Below are 23,767 nucleotides of genomic sequence, written 5' to 3' on the forward strand. Positions count from 1 at the left end.
CACAGTCAGTATTACCCTTAACTAGTCCCACAGTCAGTATTACCCTTAACTAGTCCCACAGTCAGTATTACCCTTAACTAGTCCCACAGTCAGTATTACCCTTAACTAGTCCCACAGTCAGTATTACCCTTAACTAGTCCCACAGTCAGTATTACCCTTAACTAGTCCCACAGTCAGTATTACCCTTAACTAGTATTACCCTTAACTAGTCCCAGAGTCAGTATTACCCTTAACTAGTCCCACAGTCAGTATTACCCTTAACTAGTCCCAGAGTCAGTATTACCCTTAACTAGTCCCACAGTCAGTATTACCCTTAACTAGTCCCAGAGTCAGTATTACCCTTAACTAGTCCCACAGTCAGTATTACCCTTAACTAGTCCCACAGTCAGTATTACCCTTAACTAGTCCCAGAGTCAGTATTACCCTTAACTAGTCCCAGAGTCAGTATTATTAACTAGTCCCAGAGTCAGTATTACCCTTAACTAGTCCCAGAGTCAGTATTACCCTTAACTAGTCCCAGAGTCAGTATTACCCTTAACTAGTCCCAGAGTCAGTATTACCCTTAACTAGTCCCAGAGTCAGTATTACCCTTAACTAGTCCCAGAGTCAGTATTACCCTTAACTAGTCCCAACAGTATTACCTTAACTTAACTAGTCCCACAGTCAGTATTACCTTAACTAGTTCAAACTAACTAGTCCCACAGTCAGTATTACCCTTAAACAGTATTAGTAACTAGTCCCACAGTCAGTATTACCCTTAACTAGTCCCACAGTCAGTATTACCTTTTAACTAGTCCCACAGTCAGTATTACCCTTTAAACTAACTAGTCTAACTAGTCCCAGTCAGTATTACCCTTAACTAGTCCCACAGTCAGTATTACCCTAGTCCCAAACTAACTAGTCCCACAGTCAGTATTACCCTTAACTAGTCCCACAGTCAGTATTACCCTTAACTAGTCCCAGAGTCAGTATTACCCTTAACTAGTCCCAGAGTCAGTATTACCCTTAACTAGTCCCAGAGTCAGTATTACCCTTAACTAGTCCCACAGTCAGTATTACCCTTAACTAGTCCCACAGTCAGTATTACCCTAGTTAAACTAACTAGTCCCACAGTCAGTATTACCCTTAAAGTCTAACTAGTCCCACAGTCAGTATTACCCTTAACTAGTCCCACAGTCAGTATTACCCCTAACTAGTCCCACAGTCAGTAAACCTTAACTAGTCTAACTAGTCCCACAGTCAGTATTACCCTTAACTAGTCCCACAGTCAGTATTAGCCTTAACTAGTCCCACAGTCAGTATTACCCTTAAACTAACTAGTCCCACAGTCAGTATTACCCTTAACTAGTCCCACAGTCAGTATTACCCTTAACTAGTCCCAGAGTCAGTATTACCCTTAACTAGTCCCACAGTCAGTATTACCCTTAACTAGTCCCACAGTCAGTATTACCCTTAACTAGTCCCACAGTCAGTATTACCCTTAAACTAACTAGTCCCACAGTCAGTATTACCCTTAACTAGTCCCACAGTCAGTATTACCCTTAAACTAACTAGTCCCAGTATTACAGTCAGTCAGTATTACCCTTAAACTAACTAGTCCCACAGTCAGTATTACCCTTAAACTAACTAGTCCCACAGTCAGTATTACCCTTAACTAGTCCCACAGTCAGTATTACCCTTAACTAGTCCCAGTCAGTATTCAGTATTACCCTTAACTAGTCCCACAGTCAGTATTACCCTTAACTAGTCCCACAGTCAGTATTACCCTTAACTAGTCCCACAGTCAGTACCCTTAACAGTATTACCCTTAACTAGTCCCACAGTCAGTATTACCCTTAAACTAGTCCCACAGTCAGTATTACCCTTAACTAGTCCCACAGTCAGTATTACCCTTAACTAGTCCCACAGTCAGTATTACCCTTAACTAACTAGTCCCACAGTCAGTATTACCCTTAACTAGTCCCACAGTCAGTATTACCCTTTAACTAGTCCCACAGTCAGTATTACCCTTAAACTAACTAGTCCCACAGTCAGTATTACCCTTAAACTAACTAGTCCCACAGTCAGTATTACCCTTAACTAGTCCCACAGTCAGTATTACTAGTCCCACAGTCAGTATTACCCTTAACTAGTCCCACAGTCAGTATTACCCTTAACTAGTCCCACAGTCAGTATTACCCTTAACTAGTCCCACAGTCAGTATTACCCTTAACTAGTCCCACAGTCAGTATTACCCTTAACTAGTCCCACAGTCAGTATTACCCTTAACTAGTCCCACAGTCAGTATTACCCTTAACTAGTCCCCAGTCAGTATTACCCTTAACTAGTCCCAGAGTCAGTATTACCCTTAACTAGTCCCAGAGTCAGTATTACCCTTAACTAGTCCCAGAGTCAGTATTACCCTTAACTAGTCCCAGTCAGTCAGTATTACCCTTAACTAGTCCCACAGTCAGTATTACCCTTAACTAGTCCCACAGTCAGTATTACCCTTAACTAACTAGTCCTAGTCCCACAGTCAGTATTACCCTTAACTAGTCCCACAGTCAGTATTACCCTAGTCCCACAGTTAACTAGTCCCAGAGTCAGTATTACCCTAACTAGTAACTAAGTCCCAGAGTCAGTATTACCCTTAACTAGTCCCAGAGTCAGTATTACCCTTAACTAGTCCCAGAGTCAGTATTACCCTTAACTAGTCCCACAGTCAGTATTACCCTTAACTAGTCCCACAGTCAGTATATTACCCTTAACAGTCAGTATTACCCTTAACTAGTCCCACAGTCAGTATTACCCTTTAACTAGTCCCACAGTCAGTATTACCCTTTAACTAGTCCCACAGTCAGTATTACCCTTTAACTAGTCCCACAGTCAGTATTACCCTTAAACTAACTAGTCCCACAGTCAGTATTACCTTAACTAGTTAAACTAACTAGTCCCACAGTCAGTATTACCCCCTTAACTAGTCCCACAGTCAGTATTACCCTTAACTAGTCCCACAGTCAGTATTACCCTTAACTAGTCCCACAGTCAGTATTACCCTTAACTAGTCCCACAGTCAGTATTACCCTTAACTAGTCCCACAGTCAGTATTACCCTTAACTAGTCCCACAGTCAGTATTACCCTTAAACTAACTAGTCCCACAGTCAGTATTACCCAGTTAACTAGTCCCACAGTCAGTATTACCCTTAACTAGTCCCACAGTCAGTATTACCCTTAACTAGTCCCACAGTCAGTATTACCCTTAACTAGTCCCACAGTCAGTATTACCCTTAACCCCACAGTCAGTATTACCCTTAACTAGTCCCACAGTCAGTATTACCCTTAACTAGTCCCAGAGTCAGTATTACCCTTAACTAGTCCCACAGTCAGTATTACCCTTAACTAGTCCCAGAGTCAGTATTACCCTTAACTAGTCCCAGTCAGTATTACCCTTAAACTAGTCCCTTAACAGTCAGTATTACCCTTAACTAGTCCCACAGTCAGTATTACCCTTAACTAGTCCCACAGTCAGTATTACCCTTAACTAGTCCCACAGTCAGTATTACCCTTAACTAGTCCCACAGTCAGTATTACCCTTAACTAGTCCCACAGTCAGTATTACCCTTAACTAGTCCCACAGTCAGTATTACCCTTAACTAGTCCCACAGTCAGTATTACCCTTAACTAGTCCCACAGTCAGTATTACCCTTAACTAGTCCCACAGTCAGTAACCCTTAACTAGTCCCACAGTCAGTATTACCCTTAACTAGTCCACAGTCAGTATTACCCTTAACTAGTCCCACAGTCAGTATTACCCTTAACTAGTCCCACAGTCAGTATTACCCTTAACTAGTCCCACAGTCAGTATTAACCAGTCAGTATTACCCTTAACTAGTCCCACAGTCAGTATTACCCTTTAACTAGTCCCACAGTCAGTATTACCCTTAACTAGTCCCACAGTCAGTATTACCCTTAACTAGTCCCACAGTCAGTATTACCCTTAACTAGTCCCACAGTCAGTATTACCCTTAACTAGTCCCACAGTCAGTATTACCCTTAACTAGTCCCACAGTCAGTATTACCCTTAACTAGTCCCACAGTCAGTATTACCCTTAAACTAACTAGTCCCACAGTCAGTATTACCCTTAACTAGTCCCACAGTCAGTATTACCCTTAACTAGTCCCACAGTCAGTATTACCCTTAACTAGTCCCACAGTCAGTATTACCCTTAACTAGTCCCACAGTCAGTATTACCCTTAAACTAACTAGTCCCACAGTCAGTATTACCCTTAACTAGTCCCAGAGTCAGTATTACCCTTAACTAGTCCCACAGTCAGTATTACCCCTTAACTAGTCCCACAGTCAGTATTACCCTTAACTAGTCCCACAGTCAGTATTACCCTTAACTAGTCCCACAGTCCACAGTCAGTATTACCCTTAACTAGTCCCACAGTCAGTATTACCCTTAACTAGTCCCACAGTCAGTCAGTAATTACCCTTAACTAGTCCCACAGTCAGTATTACCCTTAACTAGTCCCACAGTCAGTATTACCCTTAACTAGTCCCACAGTCAGTATTACCCTTAACTAGTCCCACAGTCAGTATTACCCTTAACTAGTCCCACAGTCAGTATTACCCTTAACTAGTCCCACAGTCAGTATTACCCTTAACTAGTCCCACAGTCAGTATTACTTAACTAGTCCACAGTCAGTATTACCCTTAACTAGTCCCACAGTCAGTATTACCCTTAACTAGTCCCACAGTCAGTATTACCCTTAACTAGTCCCAGAGTCAGTATTACCCTTTAACTAGTCCCACAGTCAGTATTACCCTAGTCCCACAGTTAACTAGTCCCACAGTCAGTATTACCCTTTAACTAGTCCCACAGTCAGTATTACCCTTAACTAGTCCCAGAGTCAGTATTACCCTTAACTAGTCCCAGAGTCAGTATTACCCTTAACTAGTCCCACAGTCAGTATTACCCTTAAACTAACTAGTCCCACAGTCAGTATTACCCTTAACTAGTCCCACAGTCAGTATTACCCTTAACTAGTCCCACAGTCAGTATTACCCTTAACTAGTCCCACAGTCAGTATTACCCTTAACTAGTCCCACAGTCAGTATTACCCTTAACTAGTCCCACAGTCAGTATTACCCTTAACTAGTCCCACAGTCAGTATTACCCTTAACTAGTCCCACAGTCAGTATTACCCTTAACTAGTCCCACAGTCAGTATTACCCTTAACTAGTCCCACAGTCAGTATTACCCTTAACTAGTCCCACAGTCAGTATTACCCTTAACTAGTCCCAGAGTCAGTATTACCCTTAACTAGTCCCAGAGTCAGTACCCTTAACTAGTCCCACCCTTAACTAGTCCACAGTCAGTATTACCCTTAACTAGTCCCACAGTCAGTATTACCCTTAACTAGTCCCACAGTCAGTATTACCCTTAACTAGTCCACAGTCAGTCAGTATTACCCTTAACTAGTCCCACAGTCAGTATTACCCTTAACTAGTCCCACAGTCAGTATTACCCTTAACTAGTCCCACAGTCAGTATTACCCTTAACTAGTCCCACAGTCAGTATTACCCTTAACTAGTCCCACAGTCAGTATTACCCTTAACTAGTCCCACAGTCAGTATTACCCTTAACTAGTCCCACAGTCAGTATTACCCTTAACTAGTCCCAGTCAGTCAGTATTACCCTTAACTAGTCCCACAGTCAGTATTACCCTTAACTAGTCCCACAGTCAGTATTACCCTTAACTAGTCCCACAGTCAGTATTACCCTTAACTAGTCCCACAGTCAGTATTACCCTTAACTAGTCCCACAGTCAGTATTACCCTTAACTAGTCCCACAGTCAGTATTACCCTTAACTAGTCCCACAGTCAGTATTACCCTTAACTAGTCCCACAGTCAGTATTACCCTTAACTAGTCCCACAGTCAGTATTATTAACTAGTCCCCAGTCAGTATTACCCTTAACTAGTCCCACAGTCAGTATTACCCTTAACTAGTCCCACAGTCAGTATTACCCTTAACTAGTCCCACAGTCAGTATTACCCTTAACTAGTCCCCAGTCAGTATTACCCTTAACTAGTCCCACAGTCAGTATTACCCTTAACTAGTAGTCCCAAGTCAGTATTACCCTTAACTAGTCCCAGAGTCAGTATTACCCTTAACTAGTCCCACAGTCAGTATTACCCTTAACTAGTCCCACAGTCAGTATTACCCTTAACTAGTCCCACAGTCAGTATTACCCTTAACTAGTCCCACAGTCAGTATTACCCTTAACCCTTAACTAGTCCCACAGTCAGTATTACCCTTAACTAGTCCCACAGTCAGTATTACCCTTAACTAGTCCCACAGTCAGTATTACCCTTAACTAGTCCCACAGTCAGTATTACCCTTAACTAGTCCCACAGTCAGTATTACCCAGTATTACCCTTAACTAGTCCCACAGTCAGTATTACCCTTAACTAGTCCCACAGTCAGTAACTAGTAGTCAGTATTACCCTTAACTAGTCCTAGTCCCACAGTCAGTATTACCCTTAACTAGTCCCACAGTCAGTATTACCCTTAACTAGTCCCACAGTCAGTATTACCCTTAACTAGTCCCACAGTCAGTATTACCCTTAACTAGTCCCACAGTCAGTATTACCCTTAACTAGTCCCAGAGTCAGTATTACCCTTAACTAGTCCCACAGTCAGTATTACCCTTAACTAGTCCCACAGTCAGTATTACCCTTAACTAGTCCCACAGTCAGTATTACTAGTCCCTTAACTAGTCCCACAGTCAGTATTACCCTTAACTAGTCCCACAGTCAGTATTACCCTTAACTAGTCCCACAGTCAGTATTACCCTTAACTAGTCCCACAGTCAGTATTACCCTTAACTAGTCCCACAGTCAGTATTACCCTTAACTAGTCCCACAGTCAGTATTACCCTTAACTAGTCCCACAGTCAGTATTACCCTAACTAGTCCCACAGTCAGTATTACCCTTAACTAGTCCCACAGTCAGTATTACCTAGTCCCACAGTCAAACTAACTAGTCCCACAGTCAGTATTACCCTTAACTAGTCCCACAGTCAGTATTACCCTTAACTAGTCCCACAGTCAGTATTACCCTTAACTAGTCCCACAGTCAGTATTACCCTTAACTAGTCCCACAGTCAGTATTACCCTTAACTAGTCCCACAGTCAGTATTACCCTTAACTAGTCCCACAGTCAGTATTACCCTTAACTAGTCCACTAGTCAGTCAGTATTACCTTTAACTAGTCCCACAGTCAGTATTACCCTTTAACTAGTCCACAGTCAGTATTATTAAAGTCCCAGTCAGTATTACCCTTAACTAGTCCCACAGTCAGTATTACCCTTAAACTTAACTAGTCCCACAGTCAGTATTACCCTTAACTAGTCCCACAGTCAGTATTACCCTTAACTAGTCCCACAGTCAGTATTACCCTTAACTAGTCCCACAGTCAGTATTACCCTTAACTAGTCCCACAGTCAGTATTACCCTTAACTAGTCCCACAGTCAGTATTACCCTTAACTAGTCCCACAGTCAGTATTACCCTTAACTAGTCCCAGAGTCAGTATTACCCTTAACTAGTCCCAGAGTCAGTATTACCCTTAACTAGTCCCAGAGTCAGTATTACCCTTAACTAGTCCCAGAGTCAGTATTACCCTTAACTAGTCCCAGAGTCAGTATTACCCTTAACTAGTCCCAGAGTCAGTATTACCCTTAACTAGTCCCACAGTCAGTATTACCCTTAACTAGTCCCACAGTCAGTATTACCCTTAACTAGTCCCACAGTCAGTATTACCCTTAACTAGTCCCACAGTCAGTATTACCCTTAACTAGTCCCACAGTCAGTATTACCCTTAACTAGTCCCACAGTCAGTACTAACTAGTCCCACAGTCAGTATTACCCTTAACTAGTCCCACAGTCAGTATTACCCTTAACTAGTCCCACAGTCAGTATTACCCTTAACTAGTCCCACAGTCAGTATTACCCTTAACTAGTCCCACAGTCAGTATTACCCTTAACTAGTCCCACAGTCAGTATTACCCTTAACTAGTCCTAACTAGTCCTTAACAGTCAGTATTACCCTTAACTAGTCCCACAGTCAGTATTACCCTTAACTAGTCCCACAGTCAGTATTACCCTTAACTAGTCCCACAGTCAGTATTACCCTTAACTAGTCCCACAGTCAGTATTACCCTTAACTAGTCCCACAGTCAGTATTACCCTTAACTAGTCCCACAGTCAGTATTACCCTTAACTAGTCCCACAGTCAGTAGTTAACTAGTAGTATTACCCTTAACTAGTCCCACAGTCAGTATTACCCTTAACTAGTCCCACAGTCAGTATTACCCTTAACTAGTCCCACAGTCAGTATTACCCTTAACTAGTCCCAAGTCAGTATTACCCTTAACTAGTCCCACAGTCAGTATTACCCTTAACTAGTCCCACAGTCAGTATTACCCTTAACTAGTCCCAGTCAGTAACTAGTCCCACAGTCAGTATTACCCCTTAACTAGTCCCACAGTCAGTATTACCCTTAACTAGTCCCACAGTCAGTATTACCCTTAACTAGTCCCAGAGTCAGTATTACCCTTAACTAGTCCCAGAGTCAGTATTACCCTTAACTAGTCCCAGAGTCAGTATTACCCTTAACTAGTCCCACAGTCAGTATTACCCTTAACTAGTCCTTAAGAGTCAGTATTACCCTTAACTAGTCCCAGAGTCAGTATTACCCTTAACTAGTCCCACAGTCAGTATTACCCTAACTAACTAGTCCCACAGTCAGTATTACCCTTAACTAGTCCCACAGTCAGTATTAGTCCCCCAGTATTAAACTTAACTAGTCCCACAGTCAGTATTACCCTTAACTAGTCCCACAGTCAGTATTACCCTTAACTAGTCCCACAGTCAGTATTACCCTTAACTAGTCCCACAGTCAGTATTACCCTTAACTAGTCCCACAGTCAGTATTACCCTTAACTAGTCCCACAGTCAGTATTACCCTTAACTAGTCCCACAGTCAGTATTACCCTTAACTAGTCCCACAGTCAGTAACTAGTCCCACAGTCAGTATTACCCTTAACTAGTCCCACAGTCAGTATTACCCTTAACTAGTCCCACAGTCAGTATTACCCTTAACTAGTCCCAGAGTCAGTATTACCCTTAACTCAGTCCCAGTCCCACAGTCAGTATTACCCTTAACTAGTCCCACAGTCAGTATTACCCTTAACTAGTAACTAGTCCCACAGTCAGTATTACCCTTAACTAGTCCCACAGTCAGTATTACCCTTAACTAGTCCCAGAGTCAGTATTACCCTTAACTAGTCCCAGAGTCAGTATTACCCTTAACTAGTCCCAGAGTCAGTATTACCCTTAACTAAGTCCCAGAGTCAGTATTACCCTTAACTAGTCCCACAGTCAGTATTACCCTTAACTAGTCCCACAGTCAGTATTACCCTTAACTAGTCCCACAGTCAGTATTACCCTTAACTAGTCCCACAGTCAGTATTACCCTTAACTAGTCCCACAGTCAGTATTACCCTTAAACTAACTAGTCCCACAGTCAGTATTACCCTTTAAGTCAGTCAGTATTACCCTTAACTAACTAGTCCCACAGTCAGTATTACCCTTAACTAACTAGTCCACAGTCAGTATTACCCTTAACTAGTCCCACAGTCAGTATTACCCTTAACTAAGTCCCACAGTCAGTATTACCCTTAACTAGTCCCAGAGTCAGTATTACCCTTAACTAGTCCCAGAGTCAGTATTACCCTTAACTAGTCCCACCCTTAAGTCAGTATTACCCTTAACTAGTCCCAGAGTCAGTATTACCCTTAACTAGTCCCAGAGTCAGTATTACCCTTAACTAGTCCCAGAGTCAGTATTACCCTTAACTAGTCCCACAGTCAGTATTACCCTTAACTAGTCCCACAGTCAGTATTACCCTTAACTAGTCCCACAGTCAGTATTACCCTTAACTAGTCCCACAGTCAGTATTACCCTTAACTAGTAGTCCCAGAGTCAGTATTACCCTTAACTAGTCCCACAGTCAGTATTACCCTTAACTAGTCCCACAGTCAGTATTACCCTTAACTAGTCCCACAGTCAGTATTACCCTTAACTAGTCCCACAGTCAGTATTACCCTTTAACTAGTCCCACAGTCAGTATTACCCTTAACTAGTCCCACAGTCTAGTCCCCAGTCCCAGTATTACCCTTAACTAGTCCCACAGTCAGTATTACCCTAACTAACTAGTCCCACAGTCAGTATTACCCTTAAACTAACTAGTCCCACAGTCAGTATTACCCTTAACTAGTCCCACAGTCAGTATTACCCTTAACTAGTCCCACAGTCAGTATTACCCTTTAACTAGTCCCACAGTCAGTATTACCCTTAACTAGTCCCACAGTCAGTATTACCCTTAACTAGTCCCAGAGTCAGTATTACCCTTAACTAGTCCCACAGTCAGTATTACCCTTAACTAGTCCCCAGTCAGTATTACCCTTAACTAGTCCCAGAGTCAGTATTACCCTTAACTAGTCCCAGAGTCAGTATTACCCTTAACTAGTCCCAGAGTCAGTATTACCCTTAACTAGTCCCACAGTCAGTATTACCCTTAACTAGTCCCAGTCAGTATTACCCTTAACTAGTCCCACAGTCAGTATTACCCTTAACTAGTCCCACAGTCAGTATTACCCTTAACTAGTCCCACAGTCAGTATTACCCTTTAACTAGTCCCACAGTCAGTATTACCCTTAACTAGTCCCACAGTCAGTATTCCACAGTCAGTATTACCCTTAACTAGTCCCACAGTCAGTATTACCCTTAACTAGTCCCACAGTCAGTATTACCCTTAACTAGTCCCACAGTCAGTATTACCCTTAACTAGTCCCACAGTCAGTATTACCCTTAACTAGTCCCACAGTCAGTATTACCCTTAACTAGTCCCACAGTCAGTATTACCCTTAACTAGTCCCACAGTCAGTATTACCCTTAACTAGTCCCACAGTCAGTCCCTTAACTAGTCCCACAGTCAGTATTACCCTTAACTAGTCCCACAGTCAGTATTACCCTTAACTAGTCCCAGAGTCAGTATTACCCTTAACTAGTCCCAGAGTCAGTATTACCCTTAACTAGTAGTCAGTCCTTAACTAGAGTCAGTATTACCCTTAACTAGTCCACAGTCAGTATTACCCTTAAGTCAGTATTACCCTTAACTAGTCCCAGAGTCAGTATTACCCTTAACTAGTCCCAGAGTCAGTATTACCCTTAACTAGTCCCAGAGTCAGTATTACCCTTAACTAGTCCCAGAGTCAGTATTACCCTTAACTAGTCCCAGAGTCAGTATTACCCTTAACTAGTCCCAGAGTCAGTATTACCCTTAACTAGTCCCAGAGTCAGTATTACCCTTAACTAGTCCCAGAGTCAGTATTACCTTAACTAGTAAGTCAGTCCCTTAACTAGTCCCAGAGTCAGTATTACCCTTAACTAGTCCCAGAGTCAGTATTACCCTTAACTAGTCCCAGAGTCAGTATTACCCTTAACTAGTCCCACAGTCAGTATTACCCTTAACTAGTCCCACAGTCAGTATTACCCTTAACTAGTCCCAGAGTCAGTATTACCCTTAACTAGTCCCAGAGTCAGTATTACCCTTAACTAGTCCCAGAGTCAGTATTACCCTTAACTAGTCCCAGAGTCAGTATTACCCTTAACTAGTCCCACAGTCAGTATTACCCTTAACTAGTCCCACAGTCAGTATTACCCTTAACTAGTCCCAGAGTCAGTATTACCCTTAACTAGTCCCAGAGTCAGTATTACCCTTAACTAGTCCCACAGTCAGTATTACCCTTAACTAGTCCACAGTCAGAGTCAGTATTACCCTTAACTAGTCCCAGAGTCAGTATTACCCTTAACTAGTCCCACAGTCAGTATTACCCTTAACTAGTCCCACAGTCAGTATTACCCTTAACTAGTCCCACAGTCAGTATTACCCTTAACTAACTAGTCCCAACTAGTCCCACAGTCAGTATTACCCTTAACTAGTCACAGTCAGTATTACCCTTAACTAGTCCCACAGTCAGTATTACCCTTAACTAGTCCCACAGTCAGTATTACCCTTAACTAGTCCCACAGTCAGTATTACCCTTAACTAGTCCCACAGTCAGTATTACCCTTAACTAGTAACTAGTCCCACAGTCAGTATTACCCTAGTTTAACTAGTCCCACAGTCAGTATTACCCTTAACTAGTCCCACAGTCAGTATTAACTTAACTAGTCCCACAGTCAGTCATTATTAACTAGTCCCACAGTCAGTATTACCCTTAACTAGTCCCACAGTCAGTATTACCCTTAACTAGTCCCCAGTCAGTAGTTAACTAGTCCCACAGTCAGTATTACCCTTAACTAGTCCCACAGTCAGTATTACCCTTAACTAACTAGTCCCACAGTCAGTATTACCCTTAACTAGTCCCACAGTCAGTATTACCCTTAACTAGTCCCACAGTCAGTAACTAACTAGTCCCACAGTCAGTATTACCCTTAACTAGTCCCAAGTCTACTAGTCCCACAGTCAGTATTACCCTTAACTAGTCCCACAGTCAGTATTACCCTTAACTAGTCCCAGAGTCAGTATTACCCTTAACTAGTCCCACAGTCAGTATTACCCTTAACTAGTCCCAGTCAGTATTACCCTTAACTAGTCCCACAGTCAGTATTACCTTTAACTAGTTCAGTAACTTAACTAGTCCCACAGTCAGTATTACCCCTTAACTAGTCCCACAGTCAGTATTACCCTTAACTAGTCCCAGAGTCAGTATTACCCTTAACTAGTCCCACAGTCAGTATTACCCTTAACTAGTCCCACAGTCAGTATTACCCTTAACTAGTCCCACAGTCAGTATTACCCTTAACTAGTCCCACAGTCAGTCCCAAGTCAGTATTACCCTTAACTAGTCCCACAGTCAGTATTACCCTTAACTAGTCCCAGAGTCAGTATTACCCTTAACTAGTCCCACAGTCAGTATTACCCTTAACTAGTCCCACAGTCAGTATTACCCTTAACTAGTCCCACAGTCAGTATTACCCTTAACTAGTCCCACAGTCAGTAACTAGTCCCACAGTCAGTATTACCCTTAACTAGTCCCACAGTCAGTATTACCCTTAACTAGTCCCACAGTCAGTATTACCCTTAACTAGTCCCACAGTCAGTAGTATTACCCTTAACTAGTCCCACAGTCAGTATTACCCTTAACTAGTCCCACAGTCAGTATTACCCTTAACTAGTCCCACAGTCAGTATTACCCTTAACTAGTCCCACAGTCAGTATTACCCTTAACTAAAGTCAGTAACTAGTCCCACAGTCAGTATTAACTAGTCCCTTAACTAGTCCCACAGTCAGTATTACCCTTAACTTAACTAGTCCCACAGTCAGTATTACCCTTAACTAGTCCCACAGTCAGTATTACCCTTAACTAGTCCCACAGTCAGTATTACCCTTAACTAGTCCCACAGTCAGTATTACCCTTAACTAGTCCCACAGTCAGTATTACCCTTAACTAGTCCCACAGTCAGTATTACCCTTAACTAGTCCCAACAGTCCCTTAACAGTCAGTATTACCCTTAACTAGTCCCACAGTCAGTATTACCCTTAACTAGTCCCACAGTCAGTATTACCCTTAACTAGTCCCACAGTCAGTATTACCCTTAACTAGTCCCACAGTCAGTATTACCCAGTCAGTATTACCCTTAACTAGTCCCACAGTCAGTATTACCCACAGTCAGTATTACCCTTAACTAGTCCCACAGTCAGTATTACCCTTAACTAGTCCCACAGTCAGTATTACCTTAACTAGTTAACTAAGTCCCACAGTCAGTATTACCCTTAACTAGTCCCACAGTCAGTATTACCCTAACTAGTCCCACAGTCAGTATTACCCTTAACTAGTCCCACAGTCAGTATTACCTTAACTAGTCCCACACCTTAACTAGTCCCACAGTCAGTATTACCCCTTAACTAGTCCCACAGTCAGTATTACCCTTAACTAGTCCCACAGTCAGTATTACCCTTAACTAGTCCCACAGTCAGTATTACCCTTAACTAGTCCCACAGTCAGTATTACCCTTAACTAGTCCCACAGTCAGTATTACCCTTAACTAGTCCCACAGTCAGTATTACCCTTAACTAGTCCCACAGTCAGTATTACCCTTAACTAGTCCCACAGTCAGTATTACCTTTAACTAAGTCCCACAGTCAGTATTACCCTTAACTAGTCCCACAGTCAGTATTACCCTTAACTAGTCCCACAGTCAGTATTACCCTTAACTAGTCCCACAGTCAGTATTACCCTTAACTAGTCCCACAGTCAGTATTACCCTTAACTAGTCCCACAGTCAGTATTACCCTTAACTAGTCCCACAGTCAGTATTATAACTAGTCCCACAGTCAGTATTACCCTTAACTAGTCCCACAGTCAGTATTACCCTTAACTAGTCCCACAGTCAGTATTACTTAACTAAGTCCCACAGTCAGTAACTAACTAGTCCCACAGTCAGTATTAACTTAACTAGTCCCACAGTCAGTATTACCCTTAACTAGTCCCACAGTCAGTATTACCCTTAACTAGTCCCACAGTCAGTATTACCCTTAACTAGTCCCACAGTCAGTATTACCCTTAACTAGTCCCACAGTCAGTATTACCCTTAACTAGTCCCACAGTCAGTATTACCCTTAACTAGTCCCAGAGTCAGTATTACCCTTAACTAGTCCCAGAGTCAGTATTACCCTTAACGTTCCCAGAGTCAGTATTACCCTTAACGTTCCCAGAGTCAGTATTACCCTTAACGTTCCCAGAGTCAGTATTACCCTTAACGTTCCCAGAGTCAGTATTACCCTTAACGTTCCCAGAGTCAGTATTACCCTAGTAGTATTACCCTTAACGTTCCCAGAGTCAGTATTACCCTTAACGTTCCCACAGTCAGTATTACCCTTAACTAGTCCCAGAGTCAGTATTACCCTTAACTAGTCCCAGAGTCAGTATTACCCTTAACTAGTCCCAGAGTCAGTATTACCCTTAACGTTCCCAGAGTCAGTATTACCCTTAACGTTCCCAGAGTCAGTATTACCCTTAACGTTCCCACAGTCAGTATTACCCTTAACGTTCCCACAGTCAGTATTACCCATAACTAGTCCCAGAGTCAGTATTACCCTTAACTAGTCCCAGAGTCAGTATTACCCTTAACTAGTCCCAGAGTCAGTATTACCCTTAACTAGTCCCAGAGTCAGTATTACCCTTATCTAGTCCCACAGTCAGTATTACCCTTATCTAGTCCCACAGTCAGTATTACCCTTATCTAGTCCCACAGTCAGTATTACCCTTAACTAGTCCCACAGTCAGTATTACCCTTAACTAGTCCCACAGTCAGTATTACCCTTAACTAGTCCCACAGTCAGTAACTAGTAGTTACCCTTAACTAGTCCCACAGTCAGTATTAGTCCCACAGTCAATTACCCTAACTAGTCCCACAGTCAGTATTACCCTTAACTAGTCCCACAGTCAGTATTACCCTTAACTAGTCCCACAGTCAGTATTACCCTTAACTAGTCCCACAGTCAGTATTACCCTTAACTAGTCCCACAGTCAGTATTACCCTTAACTAGTCCCACAGTCAGTATTACCCTTAACTAGTCCCACAGTCAGTATTACCCTTAACTAGTCCCAGAGTCAGTATTACCCTTAACTAGTCCCAGAGTCAGTATTACCCATAACTAGTCCCACAGTCAGTATTACCCTTAACTAGTCCCAGAGTCAGTATTACCCTTAACTAGTCACGGGGTCAGTAGTAGCCTGAACTAGTCCCGGAGTCAGTAGTAGCCTTAACTAGTCCCACAGTCAGTATTACCCTTAACTAGTCCCAGAGTCAGTATTACCCATAACTAGTCCCAGAGTCAGTATTACCCATAACTAGTCCCACAGTCAGTATTACCCATAACTAGTCCCACAGTCAGTATTACCCTTAACTAGTCCCACAGTCAGTATTACCCTTAACTAGTCCCACAGTCAGTATTACCCATAACTAGTCCCACAGTCAGTATTACCCATAACTAGTCCCACAGTCAGTATTACCCATAACTAGTCCCACAGTCAGTATTACCCTTAACTAGTCCCACAGTCAGTATTACCCATAACTAGTCCCACAGTCAGTATTACCCATAACTAGTCCCACAGTCAGTATTACCCTTAACTAGTCCCACAGTCAGTATTACCCTTAACTAGTCCCAGAGTCAGTAGTACCCTTAACTAGTCCCAGGGTCAGTATTAGCCTGAACTAGTCCCAGGGTCAGTAGTACCCTTAACTAGTCCCAGAGTCAGTATTAGCCTGAACTAGTCCCAGAGTCAGTATTAGCCTGAACTAGTCCCAGAGTCAAGCTACTTTTCTCTTTATCGGATAAATAAAGTATTTTGAATTGAATGTATTGTTCTAGTAAAACTAGTATTTCATGCCACACAGTGTGTACTGGGCAACGTAAGGGGGTTCAGTTACAACATTCATGAAGTCAGAGAAACACTTAAAACCATATCAATATTTATCATTGATCAAATGTCTTCCTAGGTATCTGGTCTACGGACACCCCCTGAGACACCCCTCTACCCCCACTCCCCCTGACCTCCACAACACCTCCAGCTCTATCGTCCTCCCCACTGATAACCCTGGTGTCCAGACTACCTACCCCACCACCCCCAGTAACCCCTCACAACCCCAAACTACACACCATGACGACACCCATCCTTCTAGCTCTGAACACACAGACCTTACCACCTCAACCCCCCGAAACACAGACTCCCCAATCCCCAGAACTCAGACCTCCCCACTTCAACCCCCCGAAACACAGACTCCCCCAATCCCCAGAACTCAGACCTCCCCACCTCAACCCCTCGAAACACAGACTCCCCCAATCCCCAGAACTCAGACCTTACCACCTCAACCCCGAAACACAGACTCCCCCAATCCCCAGAACTCAGACCTCCCCACCTCAACCCCCCGAAACACAGACTCCCCCAATCCCCAGCACTCGGACCTCCCCGACACCCAGAGCCCACCCACTGACAACGCTGCAGTAAGCGACCCCGCCTCCACAGAGGGACAGCCAGGCCTGACCCCTGACCCGGAAGTGATGTCATCGTTGGCGGAGGAAGGGCAGGACGTGATCAATCTGACAGATGTCGGACACGACCCTGACATGAAAGGTTAATTTCCTGTTATTGGTACTATAATATGTGAATGAATGCTAACCTCTCCTGTTATAGGTACTATAATATGTGAATGAATGCTAACCTCTCCTGTTATTGGTTACTATAATATGTGAATGAATGCTAACCTCTCTATAATATGTGAATGAATGCTAACCTCTCCTGTTATTGGTTACTATAATATGTGAATGAATGCTAACCTCTCCTGTTATTGGTGCTATAATATGTGAATGAATGCTAACCTCTCTATAATATGTGAATGAATGCTAACCTCTCCTGTTATTGGTACTATAATATGTGAATGAATGCTAACCTCTCTATAATATGTGAATGAATGCTAACCTCTCCTGTTATTGGTTACCATAATATGTGAATGAATGCTAACCTCGCCTGTTATTGGTTACTATAATATCTGAATGAATGCTAACCTCTCCTGTTATTGGTACTATAATGTGTGAATGAATGCTAACCTCTCCTGTTATTGGTACTATAATATGTGAATGAATGCTAACCTCCCCTGTTATTGGTACTATAATATGTGAATGAATGCTAACCTCTCTATAATATGTGAATGAATGCTAACCTCTCCTGTTATTGGTTACTATAATATGTGAATGAATGCTAACCTCTCCTGTTATTGGTTACTATAATATGTGAATGAATGCTAACCTCTCTATAATATGTGAATGAATGCTAACCTCTATATAATATGTGAATGAATGCTAACCTCTCTATAATATGTGAATGAATGCTAACCTCTCTACAATATGTGAATGAATGCTAACCTCGCCTGTTATTGGTTACTATAATATCTGAATGAATGCTAACCTCTCCTGTTATTGGTACTATAATGTGTGAATGAATGCTAACCTCTCCTGTTATTGGTACTATAATATGTGAATGAATGCTAACCTCCCCTGTTATTGGTACTATAATATGTGAATGAATGCTAACCTCTCTATAATATGTGAATGAATGCTAACCTCTCCTGTTATTGGTTACTATAATATGTGAATGAATGCTAACCTCTCCTGTTATTGGTTACTATAATATGTGAATGAATGCTAACCTCTCTATAATATGTGAATGAATGCTAACCTCTATATAATATGTGAATGAATGCTAACCTCTCTATAATATGTGAATGAATGCTAACCTCTCTACAATATGTGAATGAATGCTAACCTCTCCTGTTATAGGTACTATAATATGTGAATGAATGCTAACCTCTCCTGTTATTGGTACTATAATATGTGAATGAATGCTAACCTCTCCTGTTATAGGTACTATAATATGTGAATGAATGCTAACCTCTCCTGTTATAGCTACTATAATATGTGAATGAATGCTAACCTCTCTATAATATGTGAATGAATGCTAACCTCTCTATAATATGTGAATGAATGCTAACCTCTCCTGTTATTGGTACTATAATATGTGAATGAATGCTAACCTCTCCTGTTATTGGTTACTATAATATGTGAATGAATGCTAACCTCTCCTGTTATTGGTACTATAATATGTGAATGAATGCTAACCTCTCCTGTTATTGGTTACTATAATATGTGAATGAATGCTAACCTCCCCTGTTATTGGTTACTATAATATGTGAATGAATGCTAACCTCTCCTGTTATTGGTTACTATAATATGTGAATGAATGCTAACCTCCCCTGTTATTGGTTACTATAATATGTGAATGAATGCTAACCTCTCCTGTTATTGGTACTATAATATGTGAATGAATGCTAACCTCTCCTGTTATTGGTTACTATAATATGTGAATGAATGCTAACCTCTCCTGTTATTGGTACTATAATATGTGAATGAATGCTAACCTCTCCTGTTATAGGTACTATAATATGTGAATGAATGCTAACCTCCTGTTATTGGTTACTATAATATGTGAATGAATGCTAACCTCTCCTGTTATTGGTACTATAATATGTGAATGAATGCTAACCTCTCCTGTTATTGGTACTATAATATGTGAATGAATGCTAACCTCTCCTGTTATTGGTACTATAATATGTGAATGAATGCTAACCTCTCCTGTTATTGGTACTATAATATGTGAATGAATGCTAACCTCCTGTTATTGGTTACTATAATATGTGAATGAATGCTAACCTCTCCTGTTATTGGTACTATAATATGTGAATGAATGCTAACCTCTCCTGTTATTGGTACTATAATATGTGAATGAATGCTAACCTCTCCTGTTATTGGTACTATAATATGTGAATGAATGCTAACCTCTCCTGTTATAGCTACTATAATATGTGAATGAATGCTAACCTCTCCTGTTATTGGTTACTATAATATGCGAATGAATGCTAACCTCTCTTGTTATTGGTTACTATAATATGTGAATGAATGCTAACCTGCCCTGTTATTGGTACTATAATTTGTGAATGAATGCTAATCTCTCCTGTTATTGGTACTATAATATGTGAATGAATGCTAACCTCTCTATAATATGTGAATGAATGCTAACCTCCTGTTATTGGTTACTATAATATGTGAATGAATGCTAACCTCTCCTGTTATTGGTACTATAATATGTGAATGAATGCTAACCTCTCTACAATATGTGAATGAATGCTAACCTCTCCTGTTATTGGTACTATAATATGTGAATGAATGCTAACCTCTCCTGTTATTGGTTACTATAATATTTGAATGAATGCTAACCTCTCCTGTTATTGGTTACTATAATATGTGAATGAATGCTAAACTCTCCTGTTATTGGTTACTATAATATGTGAATGAATGCTAACCTCTCCTGTTATAGGTACTATAATATGTGAATGAATGCTAACCTCTCCTGTTATAGCTACTATAATATGTGAATGAATGCTAACCTCTCCTGTTATTGGTTACTATAATATGCGAATGAATGCTAACCTCTCTATAATATGTGAATGAATGCTAACCTCTCTATAATATGTGAATGAATGCTAACCTCTCCTGTTATAGGTACTATAATATGTGAATGAATGCTAACCTCTCCTGTTATTGGTAATATAATATGTGAATGAATGCTAACCTCTCCTGTTATTGGTTACTATAATATGTGAATGAATGCTAACCTCTCCTGTTATTGGTACTATAATATGTGAATGAATGCTAACCTCTCCTGTTATTGGTTACTATAATATGTGAATGAATGCTAACCTCCCCTGTTATTGGTACTATAATATGTGAATGAATGCTAACCTCTCCTGTTATTGGTTACTATAATATGTGAATGAATGCTAACCTCTCCTGTTATTGGTACTATAATATGTGAATGAATGCTAACCTCCTCTGTTATTGGTTACTATAATATGTGAATGAATGCTAACCTCCCCTGTTATTGGTACTATAATATGTGAATGAATGCTAACCTCTCTATAATATGTGAATGAATGCTAACCTCTCCTGTTATTGGTTACTATAATATGTGAATGAATGCTAACCTCTATATAATATGTGAATGAATGCTAACCTCTCTATAATATGTGAATGAATGCTAACCTCTCTATAATATGTGAATGAATGCTAACCTCTCTACAATATGTGAATGAATGCTAACCTCTCCTGTTATAGCTACTATAATATGTGAATGAATGCTAACCTCCTGTTATTGGTTACTATAATATGTGAATGAATGCTAACCTCTCCTGTTATTGGTACTATAATATGTGAATGAATGCTAACCTCTCCTGTTATTGGTACTATAATATGTGAATGAATGCTAACCTCTCCTGTTATTGGTACTATAATATGTGAATGAATGCTAACCTCTCCTGTTATTGGTACTATAATATGTGAATGAATGCTAACCTCCTGTTATTGGTTACTATAATATGTGAATGAATGCTAACCTCTCCTGTTATTGGTACTATAATATGTGAATGAATGCTAACCTCTCCTGTTATTGGTACTATAATATGTGAATGAATGCTAACCTCTCCTGTTATTGGTACTATAATATGTGAATGAATGCTAACCTCTCCTGTTATAGCTACTATAATATGTGAATGAATGCTAACCTCTCCTGTTATTGGTTACTATAATATGCGAATGAATGCTAACCTCTCTTGTTATTGGTTACTATAATATGTGAATGAATGCTAACCTGCCCTGTTATTGGTACTATAATTTGTGAATGAATGCTAATCTCTCCTGTTATTGGTACTATAATATGTGAATGAATGCTAACCTCTCTATAATATGTGAATGAATGCTAACCTCCTGTTATTGGTTACTATAATATGTGAATGAATGCTAACCTCTCCTGTTATTGGTACTATAATATGTGAATGAATGCTAACCTCTCTACAATATGTGAATGAATGCTAACCTCTCCTGTTATTGGTACTATAATATGTGAATGAATGCTAACCTCCTGTTATTGGTTACTATAATATGTGAATGAATGCTAACCTCTCCTGTTATTGGTACTATAATATGTGAATGAATGCTAACCTCTCCTGTTATTGGTACTATAATATGTGAATGAATGCTAACCTCTCCTGTTATTGGTTACTATAATATTTGAATGAATGCTAACCTCTCCTGTTATTTGTTACTATAATATGTGAATGAATGCTAAACTCTCCTGTTATTGGTTACTATAATATGTGAATGAATGCTAACCTCTCCTGTTATAGGTACTATAATATGTGAATGAATGCTAACCTCTCCTGTTATAGCTACTATAATATGTGAATGAATGCTAACCTCTCCTGTTATTGGTTACTATAATATGCGAATGAATGCTAACCTCTCTAGAATATGTGAATGAATGCTAACCTCTCTACAATATGTGAATGAATGCTAACCTCTCCTGTTATTGGTACTATAATATGTGAATGAATGCTAACCTCCTGTTATTGGTTACTATAATATGTGAATGAATGCTAACCTCTCCTGTTATTGGTACTATAATATGTGAATGAATGCTAACCTCTCCTGTTATTGGTTACTATAATATTTGAATGAATGCTAACCTCTCCTGTTATTGGTTACTATAATATGTGAATGAATGCTAAACTCTCCTGTTATTGGTTACTATAATATGTGAATGAATGCTAACCTCTCCTGTTATAGGTACTATAATATGTGAATGAATGCTAACCTCTCCTGTTATAGCTACTATAATATGTGAATGAATGCTAACCTCTCCTGTTATTGGTTACTATAATATGCGAATGAATGCTAACCTCTCTATAATATGTGAATGAATGCTAACCTCTCTATAATATGTGAATGAATGCTAACCTCTCCTGTTATAGGTACTATAATATGTGAATGAATGCTAACCTCTCCTGTTATTGGTAATATAATATGTGAATGAATGCTAACCTCTCCTGTTATTGGTTACTATAATATGTGAATGAATGCTAACCTCTCCTGTTATTGGTACTATAATATGTGAATGAATGCTAACCTCTCCTGTTATTGGTTACTATAATATGTGAATGAATGCTAACCTCTCCTGTTATTGGTACTATAATATGTGAATGAATGCTAACCTCTCCTGTTATTGGTTACTATAATATGTGAATGAATGCTAACCTCTCCTGTTATTGGTACTATAATATGTGAATGAATGCTAACCTCCTCTGTTATTGGTTACTATAATATGTGAATGAATGCTAACCTCCCCTGTTATTGGTACTATAATATGTGAATGAATGCTAACCTCTCTATAATATGTGAATGAATGCTAACCTCTCCTGTTATTGGTACTACAATATGTGAATGAATGCTAACCTCTCCTGTTATTGGTACTATAATATGTGAATGAATGCTAACCTCTCCTGTTATTGGTTACTATAATATGTGAATGAATGCTAACCTCTCCTGTTATTGGTTACTATAATATGTGAATTAATGCTAACCTCTCTATAATATGTGAATGAATGCTAACCTCTCCTGTTATTGGTACTATAATATGTGAATGAATGCTAACCTCTCCTGTTATAGGTACTATAATATGTGAATGAATGCTAACCTCTCCTGTTATTGGTACTACAATATGTGAATGAATGCTAACCTCTCCTGTTATTGGTACTATAATATGTGAATGAATGCTAACCTCTCCTGTTATTGGTTACTATAATATGTGAATGAATGCTAACCTCTCCTGTTATTGGTGCTATAATATGTAAATGAATGCTAACCTCTCCTGTTATTGGTTACTATAATATGTGAATGAATGCTAACCTCTCCTGTTATTGGTTACTATAATATGTAAATGAATGCTAACCTCTCCTGTTATTGGTTACTATAATATGTGAATGAATGCTAACCTCTCCTGTTATTGGTTACTATAATATGTGAATGAATGCTAACCTCCCCTGTTATTGGTTACTATAATATGTGAATTAATGCTAACCTCTCAATAATATGTGAATGAATGCTAACCTCTCCTGTTATTGGTACTATAATATGTGAATGAATGCTAACCTCTCTATAATATGTGAATGAATGCTAACCTTTCTACAATATGTGAATGA

The 23,767-nt window shown here is 40.2% G+C and overlaps 1 protein-coding gene across 1 annotated transcript in view; it reads left to right on the forward strand.

Moving 5' to 3' along the window:
• Window positions 1-23,767, forward strand: part of LOC124018419 (general transcription factor 3C polypeptide 1-like) — a 101,429-nt gene that overhangs the window by 12,422 nt on the left and 65,240 nt on the right. Inside the window, exon 3 of the mRNA XM_046333729.1 lies at window positions 16,622-17,256. Within this exon, the coding sequence (XP_046189685.1) occupies window positions 16,622-17,256 (635 nt within the window). The remainder of the gene's footprint in view (window positions 1-16,621; window positions 17,257-23,767) is intronic.

Source organism: Oncorhynchus gorbuscha, unplaced genomic scaffold, assembly GCF_021184085.1.
Source record: "Oncorhynchus gorbuscha isolate QuinsamMale2020 ecotype Even-year unplaced genomic scaffold, OgorEven_v1.0 Un_scaffold_505, whole genome shotgun sequence".
Taxonomy (NCBI): Eukaryota; Metazoa; Chordata; class Actinopteri; order Salmoniformes; family Salmonidae; genus Oncorhynchus; species Oncorhynchus gorbuscha.